At 50.2% G+C, this 24,117-nt stretch overlaps 6 protein-coding genes across 6 annotated transcripts; 3 read left to right on the top strand and 3 right to left on the bottom strand.

Annotated features, from left to right (window-relative positions):
• Positions 1 to 532: 532 nt before the first annotated feature.
• Positions 533 to 2,059, bottom strand: VC83_06304 (uncharacterized protein; the record flags this gene model as incomplete). Its single annotated transcript, XM_024469906.1, has 3 exons — positions 533 to 1,166; positions 1,216 to 1,635; positions 1,683 to 2,059. 3 exons carry the CDS (start codon positions 2,057 to 2,059, stop codon positions 533 to 535), a joined length of 1,431 nt encoding a protein of 476 aa, XP_024324165.1.
• A 608-nt stretch (positions 2,060 to 2,667) lies between these two features.
• On the top strand, positions 2,668 to 3,459 carry VC83_06303 (uncharacterized protein; the record flags this gene model as incomplete). Its single annotated transcript, XM_024469905.1, has 1 exon — positions 2,668 to 3,459. One exon carries the CDS (start codon positions 2,668 to 2,670, stop codon positions 3,457 to 3,459), a length of 792 nt encoding a protein of 263 aa, XP_024324299.1.
• Positions 3,460 to 3,756: 297 nt separating this feature from the next.
• Positions 3,757 to 5,578, top strand: VC83_06302 (uncharacterized protein). The gene has a single exon (XM_024469904.1). It carries the CDS (start codon positions 4,290 to 4,292, stop codon positions 5,253 to 5,255), a length of 966 nt encoding a protein of 321 aa, XP_024324298.1. The 5' UTR covers positions 3,757 to 4,289; the 3' UTR covers positions 5,256 to 5,578.
• Positions 5,579 to 5,640: 62 nt separating this feature from the next.
• DPB2 (DNA-directed DNA polymerase epsilon, subunit B) lies at positions 5,641 to 7,827 on the top strand (the record flags this gene model as incomplete). The annotated part of the gene is made up of 1 exon (XM_024469903.1): positions 5,641 to 7,827. The coding sequence occupies one exon, from the start codon at positions 5,641 to 5,643 to the stop codon at positions 7,825 to 7,827; it is 2,187 nt and encodes a 728-aa protein (XP_024324297.1).
• Positions 7,828 to 7,980: 153 nt separating this feature from the next.
• Positions 7,981 to 11,625, bottom strand: VC83_06300 (uncharacterized protein). The gene is made up of 3 exons (XM_024469902.1): positions 11,327 to 11,625; positions 9,538 to 11,260; positions 7,981 to 9,480 (listed from the first exon to the last, which is right to left on the bottom strand). The coding sequence occupies exons 1-3, from the start codon at positions 11,477 to 11,479 to the stop codon at positions 8,096 to 8,098; spliced, it is 3,261 nt and encodes a 1,086-aa protein (XP_024324296.1). The 5' UTR covers positions 11,480 to 11,625; the 3' UTR covers positions 7,981 to 8,095.
• Positions 11,626 to 12,995: 1,370 nt separating this feature from the next.
• VC83_06299 (uncharacterized protein) lies at positions 12,996 to 15,282 on the bottom strand. The gene is made up of 2 exons (XM_024469901.1): positions 14,200 to 15,282; positions 12,996 to 14,147 (listed from the first exon to the last, which is right to left on the bottom strand). Exons 1-2 carry the CDS (start codon positions 14,215 to 14,217, stop codon positions 13,056 to 13,058), a joined length of 1,110 nt encoding a protein of 369 aa, XP_024324273.1. The 5' UTR covers positions 14,218 to 15,282; the 3' UTR covers positions 12,996 to 13,055.
• Between the last annotated feature and the right edge of the window lie 8,835 nt (positions 15,283 to 24,117).

The raw sequence follows: 24,117 nt of genomic DNA, 5'->3' as shown, positions 1-24,117 counted from the left end.
TATATAAAAAATTCGGGCGATAGAACAGCAAGTAGACAGTAAATAGATAGATAGCATGATGATTTGACGGTCGTCAGCTCTGATCGGGAGTGACGCGTGGTGGGGCAAAAGTCGAGGTACAGTACAGGTAACTTGCATCTTTCAGGGTGCCACTGAATCCTTTGGTTACGCGACTCCCCAATCAGTGCTTCCCGTCGCCATCTGCCGCTGTCCAGTACGCAGTACGGAAGGTAGGGCTGAGACAGATCAGCTTTCCCCTTAAAAGGCCGCTCTTAAAGGCCGATCTTAAAGGCCGCTCTTGGGTCCGGATTTGAAACTCCGTCTTTCAGCTGACGAGGATATCCAAATCATTTGCAGAAAAATTAGGGCGACATGAGCGACCAACGGGAACGTCGAGTCAATCCACTTGCGCCATCTATATTGTTGGAGCCAACGACCTGATGGTATTCATTTTTTCCCCACGGGCGACATCTCTATCTCCCACCCTGCTACATCCATCATCATTCATAAATTTCACCCTGTTGTATTTCCCTCATGCTTGCTGCTTCTCCTTCTCCTTCTCCTTCGCCGCCTTCTTGTCTGCAATCATCTTTTCCTTGGCCAGCTTCTTCTCCTGGTTCTTGGTGAGTTTCGGGACGCCATCAACCGACTCGCCAGCAGCTGCAGACGGCCCCTCGGCTGGAGCGGCGGCTGCAATAGGGTTTGGGTTGCCTGTCCACTCCAGCGGCCTGATCTCCATGTAACTGTCAATCACAGCGTCGTCGATAACCGAGCGACGCTCCTGGAAGCCCAACACATACTTCTCCAGCTCGGCAATGCACAGCGCCTTCAGCTCTCCTGTTAGCAGCTCTCCCTTTTGATACGCAATCTTAATCCTTTCTAACTCCTCGTCATCCTCCATGAAGAAGGTCAGGTACTGGTATGCAACGTCCACATCAGTGTCGCCTCCCTGCTCACGATGCTCCGCTTCCGAAACCTTGCCGCCCGAGAACGCGTATTTGTTGACCTTGGTTTTGATCTGCTTTGGTGTATCCTTCATGAAAATTGCGCTCGTATCAACACTTGCGCTCATCTTCGTGCCAGGGCCCTGCAGGGCATCGAGGAACCTAGCGTGTATGAGGGATGGCTTTGCGAAGTGAAGGCGAGAGGCCACGTCTCGAGTTAAACTATCACAATAAGTACGGGATTGGTTCGCGGTGGTGGGGATAAACCAACCGAAAGTATGGATCTTGATCAATAGCGCAGGGGATCAAGCACGGAATCTGATGGGTCTTCGTCTCATCAGTTCCAAAGATGTGTGGGAATGAGGATGCGAATGAAGTGGCGCCCTGCACTGCACCGAAGTGAATCTTGCCAATGCACGAGCTGTCGTTGAATCCAAAAACCGCACGAGCAACATTCAATGTGACATGCTTTGAGATGCGAGTAACATTACGGTAAAAGGCCCCTCCCATGTAGTCATAATCGCTGAAGATAAATGTCTTCTCCTTGTCGAATCCTACGGCGATAATATCCGCAGCATTTGTTCTCGTGTATGATTGGACCTCTTCTATCGTGCGCTTCTCAGAGAAGAGATATTTCTCGTCGTCTGTCATCATAATAATAAGGGGCACCTGGAAAACATCCTGTAACCATCTTATAGAGTTTAGCATTGGCGCAACAGGCACTGGTGGGATTCTTACTTTGTGAACTCAAAGGGGACAGTGTGACCAATGTGCATGCTATCACTGCTTGGGCCTCGTCCAGTATACAAGAAAAAGGGCTCGCCGCGCTCATATCGGTCAAGAATGAGGTTCAGATCTCTGTGACTGAAGACAATCCCTCTCCTCATGAAGCGATGTGGCTTGTGCCCCGTCACTTTCTCAAATCTCTCGAGTATCCCATCGTCTGACAACAATTTCGTGCCAAACTCCTCCACCAAACTCAAGTAATTGATGGCCTTTGTTATTCCATCAGCTCCCACCTCGCCCTTCACGTTCCAAGGGTCGATTTGTTGTTTGTTCGCCTGGGTTGGGGGCAGCGTCGCAGCGGTTTCGGGAGAAGTTGGTGCTTCGGCCATTTTGAGCAGTGCGCAGTAGTATCTGCGGTTGTTCGTATTCGATCGGCCGGCTTGGAGGGGATTTTCTGGACTCTTCGTGGCTTTCGTGGGATAAATGGAGGGGTTCAATATGACTGACTCCTTGTAACAAATCGGGCAGAATTTTAGCTGGGTAGGCGGTACATCACATGACATTGAGGTTCCTGTCAGATGCTAGAGATGCCGATCAGCCAGCCCTTGAGATGCCAAGTAGTGAGCTCATGACTATCAATAACATATTTTCTATATTTTTGAAACTCTTTAATAGCTTTATCATCGTTTTGTATACACCTATCGTACTTATTATCCTATTTTCCGCTCACACGCCCTTGACGCGGGGATTGCCGTCGTTGTACTCGCTCAAGCAAGCGAATCCGGGGTAAGGCTAAGTTAGTTACAGTAAATCCGACTGGCCGAGTGTCAAAGTCCAGGAAGAATTCTGTGAGCTCACCTACCAAAACGTCACCCTATAAACGGCTCGCCCACCACCCACCTCGCATCTCCACGACATCTCATCTTTGGAATCCATATTCTTAAGCCACCAATTCGCTTCTCAATGTACTACTAAACCGCTCCTTACCACCGCCGCAATGGTAAAATTCTACGACACCGACTTCACGTACGACTACTCATTCCCCGCCGTCGCCCTCGCCTACTTCCTCCGCTACCCAAACCCATACAGCACACATGTCCTCTCCAGCGACGTGATCGACCGCCATGTCGACCCCGAGACCGGCCGGCTGAGCACAACGCGCATCCACCTCAAGCGCTCGCGCCTTCCTCCCGCCATCCTCAAGCTCCTCCCCAAGTCCGTCCAGGGCAACGTCGCTGGCGGCTCGAGCTCGTCTTATATCCTCGAAACGAGCACCGTCGATGCGAAGGAGGGGTGGATGCAGACCGAGTCCCGGAACCTCGACTGGACGGGCATCCTGAGCGTGGTGGAGAAACAGGTGTATACGCGGCAGACCTCCGGCGAAAAGGTCGCCCTGGATGATATGCAGTCGGGCACGACGGCCGTGGCTACCTCGATTAAATTCCGATCTCGGCTGGGTGAGAGACTGAGGGCTAGGGCTGAGGCACGGAGAGCGGAAGCAGACGAGGTGAATGCGAATCCGGACGAGGAGCCGAGGAAAGGCTTCCTTGCGAGCTGGTCGACTGCTGGCATTCAGCGAAGTATCGAGGCTATTGCTAGTCGGAGGACGATTGATAGCCAGGGCAAGAGCAAGATGGGAATGACGATTGTGCTGGAACGGCTACGAAATGGAGGGTTGATGGGAGGGCTGGAAGGGATGAGGCGCGACCGGGAGGCGCTGTTTAGCGGGGACGCCGCTGTGAAACGGGCATGGAAGGACGAGAAGCGCCAGATTGAAAAGGAGGGGTGAGCAAGGTGCAGCCCCATGTGGGCTGAGCCAATATCGAAGGCCGACCTCGCCAGTGTAATATCGGGAAGGAAGGTGTCCGAAGACACCAGTGTTACAGTATGAGTGTTGCATGTTTGGGGGCACTATGTAAATATATGTTTTGGCTATGGCATGGATGGGATCTCAAAGTGCAGGCGTCTGGGATTAGTCATGCTTTTTAACGACCGTTCTCCTATTCTGCATATTGTTTTACAAAGCTGCTCTCTCATTAAAGGTGGGATTGAGTTTGGGGCTCTTCAATAATCTAAAATATAAAGATATGACTATGAGGTTCCACTGTCCTGTCCCTTTGTAGCAGTATTTGAGAATGCTAAGCAACCTCCGTTGATGGGTATGAGTATGATGCTACCATAGTATTATTCATGGCGTCGAGCGCAATAACCGCACCATTCCCATTCAACGATTCCAATTCAATCGTCTCTCAAAAGACGAGAATGTCCCCATCTGTGAATCCTGACTTTCCATAATGCCAAATAGCGTTGGCAAAGTTAATAGATGTCTTTGACATAGAGGCATATTGGGTTTTAAGCAAGCCATTCAGCAAAGCAGACAAACCCCTTTTTTTGAAGTAAAGCCCATTCACTGTCCCCTGGTTGTGAACACCAGAGCCGCTGCCGTTGCTTCGGCTTTGGAGGGCACAATTCTAGGAGTGCTGGTCACACTCAGAGATGATTATACAGGATTCACCGTCCTGTATCCGCATCATTCCCACACTGGCCCAGGTTGCTCTGTGAACAAACTGTTAGTCCCGCTCATGTCAGCGAAATTGCGACCCGGCTGGTTGCTTTACAATGAGTAGCTCAAAAGCTTCTGCCAAACATTTCATAGTACCCCAAGATTTATTCTACTGCATCGACTTCTTCGCCAAGCCCAAGCCCCGGCTACCCACCTCCTCGACAAACTATGCCGCTCCAAACCTGAAACTGACAATGGACGCGGTCTCTGCTGTAGAAACAGAGCGCAGGACAGAAGATACGGTGTTGAGATGGCTTGATGCACTGCCTGATAGGTTTTCACGCATCCCTGGAGATTCAAGATCGAAAGTGCGTGCATTGCAACTGGAAAAACTGGAAAAAGAGAGAGATCTGGCATACCGTATGCTTTTGGCACAACAGTCGCAGCCGCAGTTCAATAACACGGAGCGCACGCCGGTATTGAATTTTGGAGTGGAGGAGTACCTGAGTCTTATCGAGCCAGATCGGCAGCGATTCCTCGAGGAGTTGGCTTCTGAGACCAAGGAAGTGAAAGGAGAAAGGCACAAAAGGGATACCAAAGAGCACCCAAACGTACTTCCGGCAGAAATTTTCCAGAAGACCCAGAATGATCCACAAAGCAGAGAGCATGTGGAGACAAAAGAACCATTTCCAGCGACGGCGGATCTTTCACCTGCCTATGGCCCTCCTCCCATCATTCCCCAACGCTCGATGTTGCGGCCGAGTGTAGCAACGTTCTCCGAAACAGCCCCAGGAACCATTCAAACCATTCAACATGCTGAGGCTATCAATGCCAGTTCGTCCCAATACTCATCAGTGGTGGATATATTACCGAAGGAAGCAACGGCCAATGGCACGAGTGGTGTTGTTAAGGACTTGGAGTCGGGGATTCGGAGAGACAATCCTGGGCTCGTGGCTGAGTTGAGACTCGGAATGGAAAGACGCAGGCAGAGGGAGAGAGCGAGAGACGACGACGACTTGGAGAAGGAATGTGCGCAGGGGATCGGTAAAGGCAAGGTGTGGGCATTGAAGTTGTGGAAGTAGGAGAGGAGGGGGTGAAAGACGGTATGGAAATTGTATGGGGATGCGCGATGACATGCAACTCAACTTGGGATACGATGGTTGTTTCTGCCAAATCCAAACTTCAATGTCGATATTAGAAGTTCCATTCTCCAGCTCTAGCAAATGCGAATATTGTCCATGCGTGCTCGTGGGTATATTGAAGTTGTTCTTTCATAACTGGTGTTGGTAGTTGGACGGAACCGCTCCCAGTCGTTTGACAGGAGGGGAGCCAGCCATGCGGGTTCAGCCGATACGCGTTAATGACCAAAACGCGTCTCCCAAGGCGAACCTCGAATTTACGCGACATGCACCATAATTGCACAACGTCGCGGGTCATTTTGTGCCTGCAAAAGCGCACCACATCGCAATGAGGCGATTCACTGAGAACGAAAACCCGATCCCTTCATCCTCCCCAGCTTTTGCCACTCCGCAACATCCGCTTCGCACCGGATTAGACTCTCCGATACCGAGCATCCTCCCGATCGAACTTCCTATTACCACACTTCGCCCAGTCGCATTCCGAGTTCTGACGAAAAAATATGGACTCACCATCACATCGTCAGCTTTACAGAAATTGACTGCGTTTATTGGGAGGAACTGTGGTTCGAAATGGAGAGAGGGGCTTGCGGAAGCGGTGCTGAACTTCGTTGCTCAGCATTGCAAGGACACCGGAAGAGTTATTATAGATGCGCCTGACGATCAGGAATACCTGGGGACAATTTTTAAAGAACTTTCGGGGCGGATGAAGAGCGGCAGGATCACTCATGAGCTTAGGATAGATGGCCCGAACCCTGCCCGCGGAATTACCAAACCTGAAGATACAGCGGGCAACTTGAGCGGCATACGAAGTCATATGAAAGTGATAGGGGCTCGAGAGCAACCACGGTTACTTTACAACTTCAAAACGAAGCACTTCGACAAAATCAATACGAAGGCCTCGTTGCTTCCCTTAACCGCGAGCAAGACACAGCTCTTCCGGAACCGTTACAACATAATCCACCAGCGCCTTCTTCGTACCGAGTCCTTCCAGGTCCCAACAGCGAATCGCGCGCCTACGTTGCATCGAAGCTCCTCCTCTATGATCACAGCCCAGCAGACACACAGATTAACTCCCATAGCCAACCTCCTTGGCAGATCTGGCTCACCGCATCTCCTCCTCGGCCTCCTGACGATTTCTCCAACAGGCACACTCGCGCTGTCCGATCTCACCGGCTCCATTAGCCTCGATCTAACCCATGCCCAGGTTTCCGAACCAGACGCAACCTGGTTTGTCCCGGGCATGGTTGTTCTTGTTGACGGTATATACGAAGATGAGGATCTCACCACTGGCTCCGTCCTTGGTGGGGGAGGCGGGATTGGAGGCACCGTAGGTGGCAAGTTCATTGGAACGATGATCGGGACACCAATAGCAGAGAAAAGGCACACCACACTCGGCACGGTAGGGGAAGACGAAGGGGGTGACATCACCACCGGCGGTGGCTTTGGATGGGTTGATTTCCTCGGCGTGGGCAGCGAAAGGGAGAGGGGTCAGAGCATGCGAGAGCAAGAGTCTCAAATATTTTCACCTCCCCCACCTCCTCCGCTCTTCGATTCTCAATCTCGGCCAGAAACACAACCAGCCTCCGCCTCCGCCTCTGTCCCAAATCGTGGCCACATCGCCATCCTGGGCGACCTCACTCTCGACAACCCGCACACCGTCTCCGCTCTCGCCAAGGTCCTCTCCGTCTACTCTCTCCTTCCTCTCGAAGCACTCCCTATGACCTTCATTCTCCTCGGGAACTTCATTTCCCAGCCCTCTCTCGCCCTCGCCGCCACAGGGCCTGTCGAATACAAGGAGTACTTCGACATTCTCGCCGCCACGCTCTCCAATTTCCCTGTGCTTCTGTCGAACTGCACGTTTGTCTTCGTACCGGGCGACCACGATGCATGGAATTCTTCCTTTTCCGCCGGTGCCGCAGGACCACTCCCGTACGAACCCGTCCCCTCAATCTTCACGACAAGAGTGCACAAGGCGTTTGTGACCGCCAACTCGGAAGCAAAAAAGGATGCAGGTGCCAATGCCCCACCAAGGGTCGACGGCGAGGCGATCTGGACGTCGAATCCCGCACGACTGTGTCTTTTTGGACCTACGCATGAGATTGTGCTTTTCCGCGATGACGTCTCAAGTCGTTTCCGACGCCACGCGATCCGAACCGCCTCCGCACCTGTGCCCGAAGATCCAGAGCTCGATATCGATGCAGAAACCCAAGAAGATCCGTCCATACACGCGGCAAGGAAACTCACACAAACCCTCTTAGATCAGGGACACCTGTCGCCATTCAGACTCACCGACCGCCCGGTTCTGTGGGATTATGCTGGTGCGCTGCAGTTGTATCCGCTGCCGAGCGCGTTGGTGGTGTGTGATGCCGAAGCAAATGCATTTGTGGAGAAGTATGAGGGGTGCTGTGTTATGAATCCGGGGAGGTTGACGGGAGGTGGGAAAAGGAATATGGCTAGCTGGGTTGAATATGATATCAAGGAAAGGACGGCTAGGGTGAGAGAGGTTGGATATTAGTCCGCGTGGTACAGGTCGCGGTTGTGAGTACTTTGGGCGCGTTATAGGGGCACTGGTGTTGTCGAAGGTTAGGATCACGATAGGAGTCATCTATGAATGACATGAATACTAGATATATAGTTGCATAGGGCCGCGTTACGGTCCATAAATTATACATAATAAATCTATAATCCGTTTACGGGCTTAAATTCTCGGCCATCTATTATTACCTATCCAGACACGAGCCAGTACCATAGCTATCCGCCCAGCCAGTAAACCAGCGCCGTGGTTACCACCGACTTTCGTCTAGAACGCCAAACAAGCTCTCAATCTCCTTCTCTACCTTCTCGATCTCCTCTGCCAGTTGGCCCGTCACAAGAGCATAGGCATATAGCAAGGCGTAATCCTCATCCTTCGCCACAGCCATCCACTCCTCACTCTCACAGCCCCCCTCTATCACACCTTCAGCATTCCGGTCTTCCTCCGAATCCTTTATCGCCCCAACCCCAACCTCACAACTTCTAAACTTATAAATCCGGCTCAGGAGTCTATCTCTCGGACTTCTCATGCTAGGCATAACATCATTAACTGCGACAGGATATTCCAACATCAAACTACTCGCCATCACCTGAAAGAGATGGCAAATCCGCCCACACAGCTCCTTCCTTTCCTCGACTGTAAATCGCAGCAGCGCGATCTCCCCCGGTGACGCAACGAGGTTCTGCGCAATCACCGCATTCATCGAGTGGAAAGCCTCAAGCATCCTCCTCGTGCTCTCCATAATCCGCGCAAACGGCGCCGACTTGAACGGGCCGCGGAGTTCGAATTCACCCTTCGCTGACAACCGCAACGAGTCTAGGTGCTTCAACTGCGCTTGCAGGGCAAACTCATCAGTCAGGTTCATGTAATTGGCCTGGATGTCTGAAGAGAGGATTGGGGACAGTGGGTCGCGCTTCCAGATTAGACCCATGCGCAGCCAGAGTATTGATAGGCCCTCTTTGAAGTGAGAACGCGCTGAGTAGGGCCAGATGACACGGACGATAAATAGACCCCAAAGACAGCCGCACGCGACTGAGGCGACACGATGGAGCGCGATCTCCGCGATGATTGGGTTTACGCCGCCCTCGTCGTCGTCGTCTTCTCCCTGGCGGATGCTGAGAGAGTATGCATAAAGCGCAGAAAGGTTGTAGGTGAGCAGGATAAAGCGTCCAAAGGGCCCTCTACCTTCAACTACAATAATGTAGAAGCCGCCGAGGCAGACAAGCCACCCGCAAAATCCCAGAGTATAGGGGTTGCCTTGGCACATAACCCAAATGATTATAGCAATGGCGGCACCAATCAAAGTTCCACTAGTACGCGCGAGGGCAGTTGTATTTGAGGTACCGGTTGTAATAGAGCACACCAGCATGTATGACAGAAGGCCCCATTCGCCACGCCAGAACCCATAGAAAGGTCGTGTGGCCGGAATGAAGGCGAACATGGCCCATAAGGCGGCACCGACTCCAACTTTAATTGCATAGCGGATATCTTCACGTTCAAGGAAGGCAGCGGCTTGGTATAACCGGCGCGAGAGCGATCGTTTCGGAATCCGACGCACCTTTGGTATTGCTAAGTTTGCCTTTTTGATTTTTTTTGTATAGAAAATGTCGTTGCTGTTCTGGGCGATATCAGATTCTAGAATGCTGTCAATACCATTCCACGTTATTCCGATATCAAATGTTTAGAGCATACCTGTATCTCGTTCCTCTTTTCTCCACGACCAAAACATCAGCCAATTCCAAGACCTTTTCTGCGGCCCTTGTAATTCTTCCTTGAGCTCTTCAAGGACTTCTAGATACTTCTGGATTCCCTCGGCAAAATCCTGGAGACAAAAACTGTAATGGCCACAACTGGCCGCCACCTCCTCAAAATCTGCCTCGACGCTCTTCTCCCTCTCAGGATCTTTAGCTCTGTACAACTGTGCCAACGCCTCTTCGCGAGCTTTTCTATACATATCCAATGCGTCGCTAAGACTAAGCAGAAAGTTTTCATTGATAACAATCTTGAACTCCGGCCCAGCACCAAATGGCAACTCGTCAAGGATCTGCTGCATCGTAAACACTAATGACTTCATTGAAGGTCCCAGGTGCCTCAAAAACCGTGCAAAGATATCACTTGGTGTACGAATGGTCATCAAATTGGTAGCGTCCGAGTCCATAGTGCCAGTTCTTTCAAAGCTAGGTCGCGACAAGGACTCTTCTCCCCCGCTATCCTCTTCCGCAGCTTCTTCAATGGCCGTTAAAGAATTGAATCGCTCCAGCTTCGCTCTCGTAGTCCCCGTTATGGTGCCGTAGCTGGCCATCCCGTGAGGCTTCTTGGGGCTCATAATCCCAGTATTGCCATTGGGGAACGTTTCTTGGAGAAGAGTGAACTGGGTCGTGGCAGCACTTCGAAGTCCACCGATATCTTGGGCCAGTCTCTCCATGCAGTTCACGATCTTCCTTTCGACGCGATACTGATCCTCCGTTCCCAGGAAGTAATGTTCGGCCTTTGCCTCCCTTAGGTTCTTCGACAACATCGTAAACTCCGAAGTATACCGTTTCGTAGCAGCTCGAAATGACGCCGACTTCAGTTCATCATCAGATCCTTGCAGGAAACTCCTGGTGATTGTTGTGAGTAGGGCAGAAATTGCGAATGTAGTATCAATCATACTCTGCCGGAGGTCTTGTCTTGCAGAAATAGGCCAAAATACCAAATTAACAATAGTCGTTATGGTCATCGCCATAATCAGCATTTTCATGACCTGTGTAATCTTGTCGTCAGAGAAAACCCCAGTCTGAACCGCGTTCTCCTTTGTTATAACCGTTATAATGGCCAAACTCGCCAGACTGCAAGCTACACCAACCAAAGGCGATCCCATTCTCTGTTTTGTCCACCCAACCAGCCCAAGGCCGCCTCCGACAAAGATGATGAGCACGAGGGTGTAGCCCAGCTCTATGAGCTCGAATTGTGTCTCGCAGAGCACCGATACCGCCATTGATGCCACGGATATAAAAACGGCATATAGGAATGCAATAGTCCCGAGCATGACTGCCTCAATCATGGACCCTGCTGAGCGCGCCGGGTGGAAATACACCACGATAGTCGCAACCAAATGCTTCCCATCTCCACGACCCAAGAAGTTGTACAAAAGCGGCACAAACGTTGCCATACACGCCATCACATATGCTATCGAGCATTTGATCACTCCCCTCCCTGGTCTCGTCTGGAGCCATGTCCATAGGTCTTTGGTAGAGGCTTTCATGCATTCGAAGGCCCTCATAAAATTCCCCCTAGATATGCGCCTGTGGAATGGCAATAGGGGTGCCGTTTGATCCGTATCCAGCCGTCCATCAAAATTCGCAGAGTTCCGAAGGGTAAACTGGCGTCTCACACGCTCTCGCGTGCTCGGAATTATGAATGTCGCATTTCGAAACTATCGAGTTCTTGTCAATGCCCCTCCCCCATCGCCGTCAAGGAAATACTGGGACAGGTATCTTACGCTGCGCCTCGAGATCTTTCGAGACTTCCTGGTTAAAGGCGTAGAAGGTGCGGCGGGAACGGCTTGCGGACTCATGCTGAAGAGAACATTGCCGGTGAAATCTTCGCGGTTGCTTGATGCGCAATCGTCGTTTTCCTGGCTCCACTCAGACATTGCTGGATTGCATTACGTAGCTTCGACCCCAGATTCTTAGCGTGCAGACCCTCCCGTTTCCCCCTAGAACCAAACTGCAAGCTATCCTCAGCCACAGCTGGTGTGATGAACTGTCTCGGGAAGAAAACTATTCAAGCAATTTGTAATGGTCTGTTTACTCGTGCGGCCTAAAAGTGTGAAAAGGAATGTGCACATCAGGTAGTTACAACAACTATGATCAGGACTACAATCACACGCGCCAGTTACTCAGGAATAGAGATTAAGGCATAATTTCTCTTTACTTGAAATGCTGGTATGTAACCTTGGGCGTGGGGATATTGGGCAATCGTTCTTGTATTATTCAAATAAAATAAATATACATGCGAGTAAAATAAAATATAAGTCAACGCATAAAATCATTAACTTCAATTTAGTTATCAACATTAGCAACCAGGTTCAGATAAATAGCAACAGCTCAACAAAATTAGCTGATGATGGTCCCGTTGAGCTGTTGTTATTTCTGAACCTGGTTGCTAATGTTGATAACTAAATTTAATGCAAAATACCAAGCCGTGGTGCCCCCCGGATCCCCCGCACTCGTGGTCCTCCAAACGCCAGTCAATATTACCACGCCCCGCCATTAATTATAAGTCCTTTCACTGGGGATCAACTCATATCCTCCCTCAGGCGGCAAGAGATAGTTCGCAACGCCCACTCCACCAGCCGTGCACAGCACGACAGCCCAGCTAACCGTCCCCATAACCCAGCTCTGCCCCAACTCCCACCCAGGGAAGAACCTCTCATCATAATCCAACAAATACGCCACCATCGCCGTGCTCGCCACCTGGCCAAGCACAACCACACCCATCAAGCCCACCAGGACCTTCCATCCCTCCGCCCGTTTCTGCAGGCCACCTGCAAGTATAATACCGAATGTGACGAGTGCGACGATTTCAAGGATGCCAGTAAACGACATCAAGAAAGCCGAGGAGCGCCAGATGGTGCAGAAACTAGGTCCATCTGAGGAGGGCGAGGCGCAGTCGATCGAGGACGGGAAGGGGCGGCACGAGTTGGTGAGGGAGCTGCAGGCGCGGTGGAGGCCGTATGTTATCCTGAGATGATCATCTGGAGAGATTGGCGAGTCGATTGTAAGCCAGTAAGGTAGGAAGATGGAGGTTAATGTCAGGACGGTTGCTGGATGGTTGTTAGTATGTGCGGGCGGATGTGGGGGTCGTTCTCAAGGTCGGGAGGGAGGGGACGAACCGCCGAGGAACGCGACGAGCGCGATGGAATACACGAGAACCCGTGCCATAAGTAATGTTTGCCTGATATGTTTGATGGATGCGGTTTTATTCTTGCCTTGCCTCATGCAAAGGTTGATGGTCTGGATGTGTGATGTTAATGTGGTTAGCTGGAGGGGTACGTAATCGCTTATCGGCGGGGCTGTGTCATATGCGGTGGCACGTATCAGACTTTCCGAGTTGTTCGTGAAGACTTTTAATATTACACGTAGCATAATAATAACGCCACTTTCTGCTAGATAGCAAGCAACCTGTTTCGTTTCTTCGTTTCATTACAAGCTCATATCATATTCACGTCAATTAAGCACCTTCCAAGTGGCACTCACCCCCCATCTCACACCATCAATATCGACCTCCCAGGCAGGTCCCTTGACGCCAACCACCTTTCCTACTGCCGCTTGTTCCCCTTTTCTAATCCCTTCACTCATCCCCTCCTCTCCTCCCAGCATCATACGAATCGGATATAAATCGGCCCCCTCATCACCATTGCTGCCCACCCGACGACCCCTGACAAGGGTCATCCCTGCCCCATAGCCTCCTGTAACTTCATCCACCGCGATCTTGATCTTCCATCCATCATCTCGAACGGGATTCCTGGCACTCCTCGTCGCTTGACTTTCACGGTCAACAAGCCAGCCTCTAACCTCTGCAGCCAGGCCTCCAGCCAAGAATTTCTGCCCCCTCCGTCGCGGGGAGAAATGCTCTGGTAGAGGCTCCACAGCAGCTTCACGCTCTTCGTCTGGGGGCTTGAAGCGTGGTGGTCGGAGAAACGTATCGGTGGACTCAATAGGAGCCGGCATTGACGAAGTGGGTTTGGAAGGTGTCGAGAGAACGAAACGCGGCGCACTGGGAGGGGGGCGATAGACCGGAGGAGGCGGCGACGACAGAGTTGGCGGCTCCATGGCAAGTAGATCTTCAAAATCATCATCTATTCCATGACCCTGATTCTGTTGGTCGTGTTGTTTATCCTCTCCCTCGAAGTCGACATTGGTATCACCATAATTTTCACCATCATAAGGCTGGGAGCTCAGAATCGGTTCCAAGCTCAACTTCCTCCGTTTCAATGCCGGGCTTTGAAACGCACCCTCCTCATCATCCTCCCATGTCTGTGAAAGTAAATCCGCATATGCCGCCCGACGCCTTTCATTTAATCTTGCCACGTGATCATCCTCCTCATCCTCCTTTCCACGATGTCCGCCCACCCCCACGCTTACAGCCGTATTAAATCGAGGCGTGCTCACAGCATGCTGAGATCCAATAATTCCTGCGCCCCGCGAGGCTGCAAAGGAGAATCTCGGTGTGGCCTTAAACTGAGGCGCGCTGGACACATGTTGGCTTGGGGCGGGTCGGCTAGGGTTCTTTATGACGAAGCGGTGAGGCGATGGTGTCTGCACAGTCGATTAGTTACATTATACGCGTCTGGAAAGTGGCAAGGCTCACCACCGGCGGTGGAGACATTAGTCCGCATGGCTACGAGGTATGAGTAGATCTGGACCGAGTCTCAGGCCTCTCAGGCCTCACTGTGTTAGGGCGCGTCAAGGCGGTGGATGAGGGCAGAGTCTGTCACGTGCCTTTTACCATCATAACATCCATATCCAGCACGGCGTTCCCATAAAATAGACCAGCTTCTTCCCATCGACTCAATACTCCCTATCGTCAAATACAACTTTCCTGAATAGAGTTAACATCAGTGGCCCTCGACGTTGATTCCCTTTAAGCAATCCTCACCCAAAAGGCTCACAGTGCTGGAACGATTTCAAGCCACCCAACCCCTCACTACTCGGAATGGCTCCTGATCTAGAAATTGAAATCATACGTTACTACGCACCAGGTGTCACGGCCATCATTGCTTCCAGCTTCAGTTACTTTCTGGGTCTTATTGACGACAACACCATACTCAAATACCCACATGAGGAGAACCCAGATATCGACACGCAAGTACAACTCTCGAAGCCCAGATTTACAAAATCCTTGGTAACCACGATCGTATCGTCAAGTTCAAAGGTGGCGATGGGCATGGCATTTGTCTCGAGTATGCAATAAATGGATCTGTTGCTCAGTATCTTAGACAGACCAACGTCACTTCAACGATTTCTCAGAGGTTAAAATGGGCACAACAGGCAGCCGAGGTATGGCCTATATCCACATGTATGAGATTGAGAGTGGGCGGACTAGCTCCGTCAGCATGGAGATTATCGTGTCAGACACAGACTTCCCTGGCCGCAGCTCTGCGAACGGATTTTGTCCATAGACTAAACGGGGCACGAGTGGTATAGTGTGCAGGTTCTACGCTCAATTGAGAAACATATAGTGTATAAAGGGTTCGGAGCGCACTTCGATCTTTCTCATCCATCATCCTTCAATCCTCGCATCCATCAGCCCTCAATCCTTACATCTATCAGCCCTCAATCCTCGCATCCATCAGCCTTCATAGTTAGGTCTAGTCTTGTCTAGATTTACCGTTGTATCACTGCTAATAAAGCCCAGCCTGTCAATATGTGCGATAGAGCCGTCTATACACGGGTACGACAGAGCTTACTTGTGTGGAATGTTGCTAATTTATCCCCTTTTATAGAAGTATAACAACTGCACTGCAAGTCCTAAACAATTATCAAGTACGATATCAGGGGTTGACTACCTGCGCTAGTTCTGACAAAGCACCGTAACTTAGTGTCTACCTAGACACTAAGTTAGGTAGACAATCTGTGTCCCTTGACAATACCCCAATGATTTCCTGACACTAGGTCATTGTAAGGATGCCTTCTCGTCTCTCATTCTAGGGAGTAGACTCTGGGTAGCTGCGGGGTCACGTGTGATCATTTGGGTGGGCTAACCGAGTCGGAACCGATGTCATACTGACATTCGTTGCACTCAGTTTGCTATCAAACTCAAGAGCAAACTTAGAAATCTCCTCCTCAAACCTACAAGTCACCATACATATCTTGGCTTATCACACCAACAACAGAAGCAATACTACTCAACGATTGCTGCAAACTCTTCTACTACATCTGTTTATGCTACATACATCACGGCATATCATTTGGACACTCATTGAACAAGTTATTAAGAAAACCTCCTCCTTAAGGGGGTGGGCCAATACTACCACATGGCATATCTCTACCAACTAGAGGCCTAGGAACATGAACGATAGCTCTAGAAGCTTCTACAATCATCTATGATTCATTACATGTCATCGCTCCTTAGTTACCCACAAGATTGGTTAAGTTATGACATGATTTGTCTATAGGTACTCTGACCTTGGACCTCCTTTCACTTCCTATAGGCTAGGAACCCAAGAGATTGTTCTATGGGATTCTCTTACATTCACTACATGATTAGCAAGCTAGTTGTGGGTCGCACTTGATTTCTAATACATTTACCAAGCCTGGTTAGTCATGGAAAGTCATGGAAAATGAGAGAACTACACTCCTTTGGCATAAATAGGATTGCCCTTTCCTTAAGAAAGGGCAAGCAGACAATACAGTAAATCGACTATCACATACTTCCATGTCTTTTACAAGCTTCCAAGCATTCATCTTGTTACTCCTTGTTTCTGAAAAGTCAGTGAGGTGTTAACCTCTGACTTACCCCTGAGTTCCCAGACTCAACATTTGTTGCAACTTGTCTGAACCACTTCACTACATCACACACCTGATTGCTGCGTTGTGGAATAGTCTAAGCTACGACCCTTTGGCTCTGTTTTCTAAGACAGTGTGTTGTCTTAGTAAATTCATCCCTTCCTTGGGTGGCTAGATTCTCACATCTGGTGCACCCACCATTACACTAGATCAGCCCAAATGTTGACTACTGGCTTAGGCTCTCTTGTTATTGGCTTGCTGCACTAGGGCTCGCTTAGCTAGGGTTCGGTTAATTAGTGCCTTCGCTTATTTGGCACTAGGGATTTTTACTGTTATATAAGCACTTATTGCTCATGTCTCTTATTGATCTTTAGTGTAACGCTGACTTCTAAACGATAGAAGACACAGAGGTTCTCTTGCGTAAAGGTTTACTTATCAGAGGAGGCAGGGGATCAGACACAAAGGCTTCAAGTAACACGTTACTAGTATATAACAAATACTGTATTGAGTTGAGCACGAAGCTCCTATCTAAGGAAATACTATCTACTTATATAGTGGCGTCGTGCCTAGTGGACTCTTGGGAACTCACTCGAGTCCTCGGAGTCCTGGACTCTTAGGACTCTTCTCATCATCCTGCGAGTCCATCACGTGCCTAGTGGACTCCTGGGAACTCACTTGAGTCCTCGGAGTCCTGGACTCTTAGGACTCTTCTCATCCTCCTGCGAGTCCGTCACGTGATACTTTCGGAACTACTATTCCCCGCTGCCCCTCCAGGTACCAGGGCCGGTCTCATGCGACCTCCCTCCTTCCTGTCCTGTAGTTGGCCAGCCTTCTTGTTCCGTCGTAACACTCGCTCCCTTCCCCTGGGCATTCGTCTCGAATCCTATAAGTACGTCCATGTCCCCGGGACTCTGCTGCTCCTCAGCGAGTCCTTCAACATGCAACATGCCTACTGACACTGCCCGCAAACTCCAGGAACGCAACGATCTTGTCCGTCGAATAAAGAACCACGGATACGAACTACCCGAAATGGATTCTTGCTCGAACTGCGTGAGGCGAAACATTACTTGCGTGTCGTCTCCAAATGATTCACGGCGGTGCGCCGAGTGCGTTCGTCGCAACTTGAAAGAAAAGTGTGACTGTATGGGTCCTGAGCATCCCGACTGGGTGAAGCTCGAACGGGAGGAGGATCGCCTGGATCGCGAAGAGGAAGAAACCCTTTCGAAGTTACTTCGTCTGCGGAAGCAGAAACGCCTCATCCGAACCCGTGGTAAAGATATGCTCCGGCGAGGTTTGAAAACCCTCGACGAGCTTGATGCGGCAGAGGAGGCCGAACGTGTGGCTGCTGAGAAGCGTGACGCTGTTGAGGTCGAGGAACAGGCAGTTAGCGCTGCCTCCTCGTCTGTGACCGGGACCTCCGCTTCCTCTGATCCACTGGCCTACTCCCCTGCATCTTGGGATCAATGGCTGGCGGATGGCGGCGTTGATATTCCTCCAGCAGTTCTTTGCTGATGTTCCTTGTTGGTTCCCACGAATTATCCGTAGGTTCGTAATTTTCCCATTTTATCAAAAACTCTTCTCAACGTCCTACTAACCTTCTGTCTAGGATCGCTTCGACCTCATATTCAATTATCTCATTCTCAGGTTGGAGTTCAGTGTCGGTCGCAACTGGGGTATTTCCTCTTGCTGGTTCCAGTAGTGAGACATGAAATACCGGGTGTAGTCTAGACTTCCTGGGTAGCTGCAGTCTGTAATTAACTGAGCTGACTTTGTTCAATATTTTGAATGGTCCCAATTTCTTGAAGTCCAACTTTGTGCTTGGTCGTTTCGTTTTGATATGTTTCCGGAGTAGGTATACTTTATCCCCCTCCTTAAAGGCAGGTTCCATACTGCGCTTCTTGTTTGCGTATGCGGCGGATCGTTCATTTAAGAATTGGATGTCCGTCGCAAGTTGTTCGTGGAACGATTTCAGTTGTTCCACCACGATCAGGGCTTGTTCAGCTCGTGATTCATCCGGTCTTGGTTGCCTATATGCTTCTGGCTGGTAGCCGTAATTGGCAAAGAACGGTGAGACTTTCGTTGCTTCTGTCATCGCGCTGTTATATGCAAACTGTGCGATGGGTAAGATCTGAACCCAGTTATCCTGTTGATGATTGACATAGCTTCGCAGGTACTGTTCAAGGGTCTGATTTAATCTTTCTGTTTGGCCGTCTGTCTGGGGATGAAAAGCTGTTGATAGCTTATGATTTGTTCCCAGTAGCGCCATCAATGATTTCCAGAATTTCGAAGTAAAGAGCTTGTCTCTATCTGAGATGATTTCTTCTGGCATCCCATGATCGGCTAATATGACTCGAATGAAGGTATATGCGAGCGCCTCGGCGTCGCTAGCTTCTAGATATGGTATAAACTTCCCATATTTCGTGAGTCTTTCCGTGATGACGAGGATAGAGTCGTATTCTATTCCTGTTAACGGGTCCTTGGAGGGTGGGAGCTTGACGATGAAGTCCAAAGCTATTGATTTCCACGCTCCTTTTGGTACTGGTGTCGACTTGAGTTGTCCGTATGGCAGATGCCTATTGGATTTTGACTTGCTGCAAATGTCGCACTCTCTTACCACTGTCTCTACCTGCTTCCTCATACCTGGGAAGTAGTAGTGTCGGGTGATTCGTTCGAAGGTTCGCGTTACTCCCTGATGACCGTGTGCTGGTAACGAGTGTTGTTCTTGCACCAGCGGGCGTCTCATTTGACTTGGGACATACACTAACCCTTTGTATCGAATCAATCCTTGTTCGTCGATGGCGAAGTCGCCTTCGACTTTGGACAAGACTCGCTTGGCGCATTCGTCTGTTGCGTAAGCTTTCTTGAGTCTTTCCTCGAGTTCTGTATCTTCGATGACTGAGATCGTCACTAGTAACTCGTTGTACTGTATTCCTGCATCTGTTTTCTTCAGAATTGCTCTAGGTCTTTCTTCCTTTGGGCCGGCGTAGTCGGTCCGTCTGCTGAGAGCATCTGCTCTTGCATTCTCGGAGCCCTTGCGATAGGTTATCGTGAAGTTGTAGGCTGCGAGGGTTTCTGCCCAGCGGACTTGTCTGCGGTTTAAAACCTTGGTCGTGGTGAAATATATGAGGTTCTTGTGATCCGTCCATACCTGCACAGGGTAGGTGGATCCCTCAAGATATACTCGCCACTGCTCAAAGGCAATGACAATAGCCAGTAGCTCCTTGTCATGGATGTCGTAATTGAGTTCCGCGGGTGACAGTTTCCTAGAGTAGTACGCGATTGGTTTGAACTTACCGTTCTCGTCTGGTTGATTCAGACATGCTCCAATTGCGAAGTCAGAAGAGTCCGTTTCGAGGATGATCTTCTTTGCAGGGTCAAATGTAGCAAGGATAGGTGCTTCCGTGAACTTCGTCTTAAGTTCCTGGAAAGCAGCCTCTGCCTTGTCCGTCCATTTGAATTCGAGATCCTTTCTGGTAAGCTCCGTGAGTGGTTGAGCTACCTTGGAATATCCCGAGATGAATCTTCGGTAGAAGTTGGCGAAGCCTAGGAAGGCTTGCACTTCCTTGACCGTGGTCGGTGTTGGCCATTCCAACACTGCCGTTACTTTTGCTTGGTCCATCTTGATGCCGTGCGTTCCAATAATGTAACCCAAGAATTCGACTTGGTTTTTATGGAACTCGCACTTCTCTGGTTTGAGGAGTAAGCTGTACTCCTTTAGTTTCTTCAGGACGAGTTTGACATGCTTGACATGCTCCTCCTTGGTTGCTGAATACACCAGGACGTCGTCTAGGTAGACGATGGTAAAGATGTCTAAGTATTCGTGCAAAGCATCATTCATCAGTCGTTGCATAGATGCGGGTGCGTTTGTTAGCCCAAAGGGCATGACTTGATACTCGAATAGGCCATAGCGGGTGCGGAATGCTGTTTTCCACTCTTCCCCAGCCTTGATTCGGATCAGGTTGTATGCTCCTCGCAGATCTAGCTTACTGAAGATCTTTGCTCCTTGAAATCTATCGTGTAGTTCGTTGATTAATGGCAGGGCATACCTGTCCTTGATTGTGATGTTGTTCAACGCTCGATAGTCCACACATAACCGTAGGGAGCCGTCTTTCTTTGGTACGAAAAGCACCGGACTTCCTGCGGGTGATGTGGATGGTTTGATGAATCCTTTTGCTAGGTTATCATCAATGTACTCCTTAAGTACCTTCAGCTCCTTTTCCGATAGCTGATATATTGGTCCGAACGGTGGACTCTTGTCTTTCTCCAAAGGTATCTCGTGATCCCATGGTTGGTGCTTAGGAAGCGCCTCGTTCTTAGGGCCTTCCTGGAATAATTGCTCGTATTCCTTGTACTCCACCGGTATACTCGTCGGTGAGGATGCCTGGGCTAGGTCATCGAGCTCGGAGGTTGCACATAACTCCTTCCGGCCCTGGGAGGGTTTCTCCCGTTGTCGTGTGTCCGTCCGTTGTTCACACGCGCACTGGCTCATCACAACTTTCTCGTTCCACCAGTCGATCTGGGGGTTGTGTTTCTTGAGCCATGGCATACCAAGGATGCACGCATGGTTGTCCATGTGCACGATGTCAAACTGAATCGTTTCCTTGTGCCCGTGTAGCATGACCATTTCCAATGGGACCGTTTCGTGGGTCACCATTCCTTCATTAGTCGAGATGAGCTCTCCATCTACGACCATTAACGGGTATGGTTCGGTTTTCAATTGCGTCTTGAAACCTTGCGTGTCTGCTACTTTCTTTGTCATAAAGTTGCCCGTCGCTCCTGAGTCAATCATTGCTCGGAGGTGTCGCTGTTGTATCTTAGCGACCACATATAGTTGCATGCTGCCCGTCGTGGCGCATAGCTGGTCTGTACTAGGCCTCTTCGTGTCGCTCGCCGGTGGCCTACCGTCGAGGACTCCTAGTTTTTTGACTCGTCCGAGGAAGGATAGTATTCATTCGCTTCCAATGGTGGTCCTTGGGGAGATCGTTTCCCCCGCTCTTCTGCTTCGTCTAGCAGATGTGGGTATTTCTTGTATACCTGTTCGCTTTTGATAGGCAAGTCTCCTTCAGACTGGCTTCGCCTGAGGGCGTGAACTTGCTCTGCGTCTCTGAAGTGTATCCTGGGCGAGGATCGGGGAAACAACTGATTCTGGTGTTTCTTTTTCCAGTGGAGCTTGCAGTCATCTTCGCTGCAATACTCCCAGTAGACATACGCGTGCCAGGGATGATCAGTCTCTGTTGCGTCTGTCATTGATAGTTCCCGCTGTCCTCTCACCCATGCACTATCTTCCCTCGGAGGCGTGGAGAACGTGTCTAGTTGCTCCATGGCTCTCCTTTCGATGCGTGGAGTGGGTCTCGCATTTTCCCGTCGGAGCATATCTCTGGCTTTCTCGTCGTACTTCTTCAGGGCTCTCCTGCGGTCCTGGTAGTAAATTTCGACGCTTTTCATATACTTCAGTTTAGCCATATGCTCGACATCCTTCTCCAGTTCTTCCGCTTCTTGGGCTTCCAACTTAGCTACGTCTTGGGACGTGCCAAGCAGCCTGCGGGTATTCGTTAGTTGGTCGTAGTATCTCCAGAGGTCATCCTTGCAGTCGTCCACCTTGCATTTTAACGGAAGTTCCTGTAACAGGTTCCCGTAGAGGTCTTTAAGCATGGGGATTTTCCTCTGGCCATTGGGCTTGTCTCGTTCGGCCCTAATCTTCGCGTGGGCGTGTTTTGCCATGCGTCTTACTACGTTCTTGCACCGTGGACTCATTGGTTCCGTAGGTGCGAGTTCATTGAAGGTCTCCTGTTCCGAGACGGTGAATGATTCCGCCTCCGACCCTTCATCTGAGCTCTCGTCTTCTGGGGTGCTTTCGCCGTTTATTCCCCAGTCCTGTTTGCTCACAAACGTTGCGTTCAACTGTCCTGTCCAGGTGGCATTGAGTTGTTTGCCGACTTTGCGTCCGCCGTTCCCTTTCTTTGGCTGTCTGCAGTCTCGGGCCATGTGGCCTGGCTTGTCGCAGTTAAAACAGAGTCGTTCCTTGAATTGTCTGTCTTTCTTAGGGTCACGGGGTCGTCCAGGTTTGAACGTGGCATCGAGTTCCATTGGGTCCGACCAACGGTTGTCTCGCGGGTGTTGATCCCGTCGTCTGCCCTCGTTTCCCCGGTAGGGGTAACTTTTCTTGGGCTTGTCATAGGTCCGACGTTCCTTCTGGAATTCGTATAGTCGATTGTCGATTCGGACCGTATGTTCGATTAGCGCTACCATGTCCGTTGGTTGTTGTTCCAAACGGGCAAGTTCCATACGTATATGGCTCTTCAGCCCACGTCGGTAGTGGCTGATGAGTGCGCTGGCGTCCCATCCTGTCTGATTGCCGTATCTCTGGAATTCTGTGGAGTATGTGAGGGCGCTGCCAGTCTGCTTAAGTGCAAACAGATGGTCTTCCGCGGTCTTAATCTCATCAATGTCTCCGAACATGCGTCGGATTTCCTTACAGAATCCATTCCAGCTGCCAAACATAGTCTGCGTAGTTGTCATGCTTCCATTGGTACTTTCATATTTGAAATAGTCCTTGAGGAATGGTTCGATCCATCGCAGGGCTTCCCCCCTAAGGTAGGACGCAGTCCACAGGGCATAGCTCTCCTGGGTGGGAAACTTCTCGTCATTGAAGTGCTGGTACAGTTCGACCTGTAGCAAAAACACCTCAAGTTCCTTTCGGTTGCCGGAGTAAGTGTCGGGCAACTTGACGCGTAGAGTTTCCTTGAGTTCGTTGACGGTGGGTGCATCGGGCATCTCTTCATTCTCAGGCTTAGACCTCTGAGACGAAGTTGGCGTGGTGGGGGTTTTCCCCTTCGAACTGACGACAGACATGTTGCTTTGTGTGTAAGCCGGTACCTCGTAGAAGTGGTGCTCAAAGTGTAACGCTGACTTCTAAACGATAGAAGACACAGAGGTTCTCTTGCGTAAAGGTTTACTTATCAGAGGAGGCAGGGGATCAGACACAAAGGCTTCAAGTAACACGTTACTAGTATATAACAAATACTGTATTGAGTTGAGCACGAAGCTCCTATCTAAGGAAATACTATCTACTTATATAGTGGCGTCGTGCCTAGTGGACTCTTGGGAACTCACTCGAGTCCTCGGAGTCCTGGACTCTTAGGACTCTTCTCATCATCCTGCGAGTCCATCACGTGCCTAGTGGACTCCTGGGAACTCACTTGAGTCCTCGGAGTCCTGGACTCTTAGGACTCTTCTCATCCTCCTGCGAGTCCGTCACGTGATACTTTCGGAACTACTATTCCCCGCTGCCCCTCCAGGTACCAGGGCCGGTCTCATGCGACCTCCCTCCTTCCTGTCCTGTAGTTGGCCAGCCTTCTTGTTCCGTCGTAACATTTAGCTAGCAAATTATATACTCCTTGGCCTTCTTGCAATTCCTCCTGCTTCGACTTACTTTGCATTCCCTTACTTCGAGTTGAACCACTTGGCCAACCTGTTAGTCTCATCACTTGACCCCTGTGGTATAAAGTATATGATTTGGAGCCTGAACTACTATACCTTGTCCTACTGCTTCGAGTATCGAAGTCTTCACATTATACTTCGGATACTTCTGCAGACTTGAAGGTCAGCCTCGGTTTGAACTGTCCTTACAACAAGGCTAAAAAGGAGAAGGAAACTCAAGAGCGGAAGTCAAAATTCAGAGCACGAATAGCCTTGAATAAGGTCAAAAAGGAGCTTCGTATTCGTGGTGTTGAGGCCCGCAAGGCTGAGCTTTTAAGAAAGCGGCAGGTTACCCAGTTGT

The sequence above is a fragment of the Pseudogymnoascus destructans genome, assembly GCF_001641265.1.
Source record: "Pseudogymnoascus destructans isolate 20631-21 unplaced genomic scaffold scaffold_10, whole genome shotgun sequence".
NCBI classification, from domain to species: domain Eukaryota; kingdom Fungi; phylum Ascomycota; class Leotiomycetes; order Thelebolales; family Thelebolaceae; genus Pseudogymnoascus; species Pseudogymnoascus destructans.
Note: the sequence above shows the minus strand (reverse complement) of the source record. Positions and strands in the feature narration are given on the sequence as shown.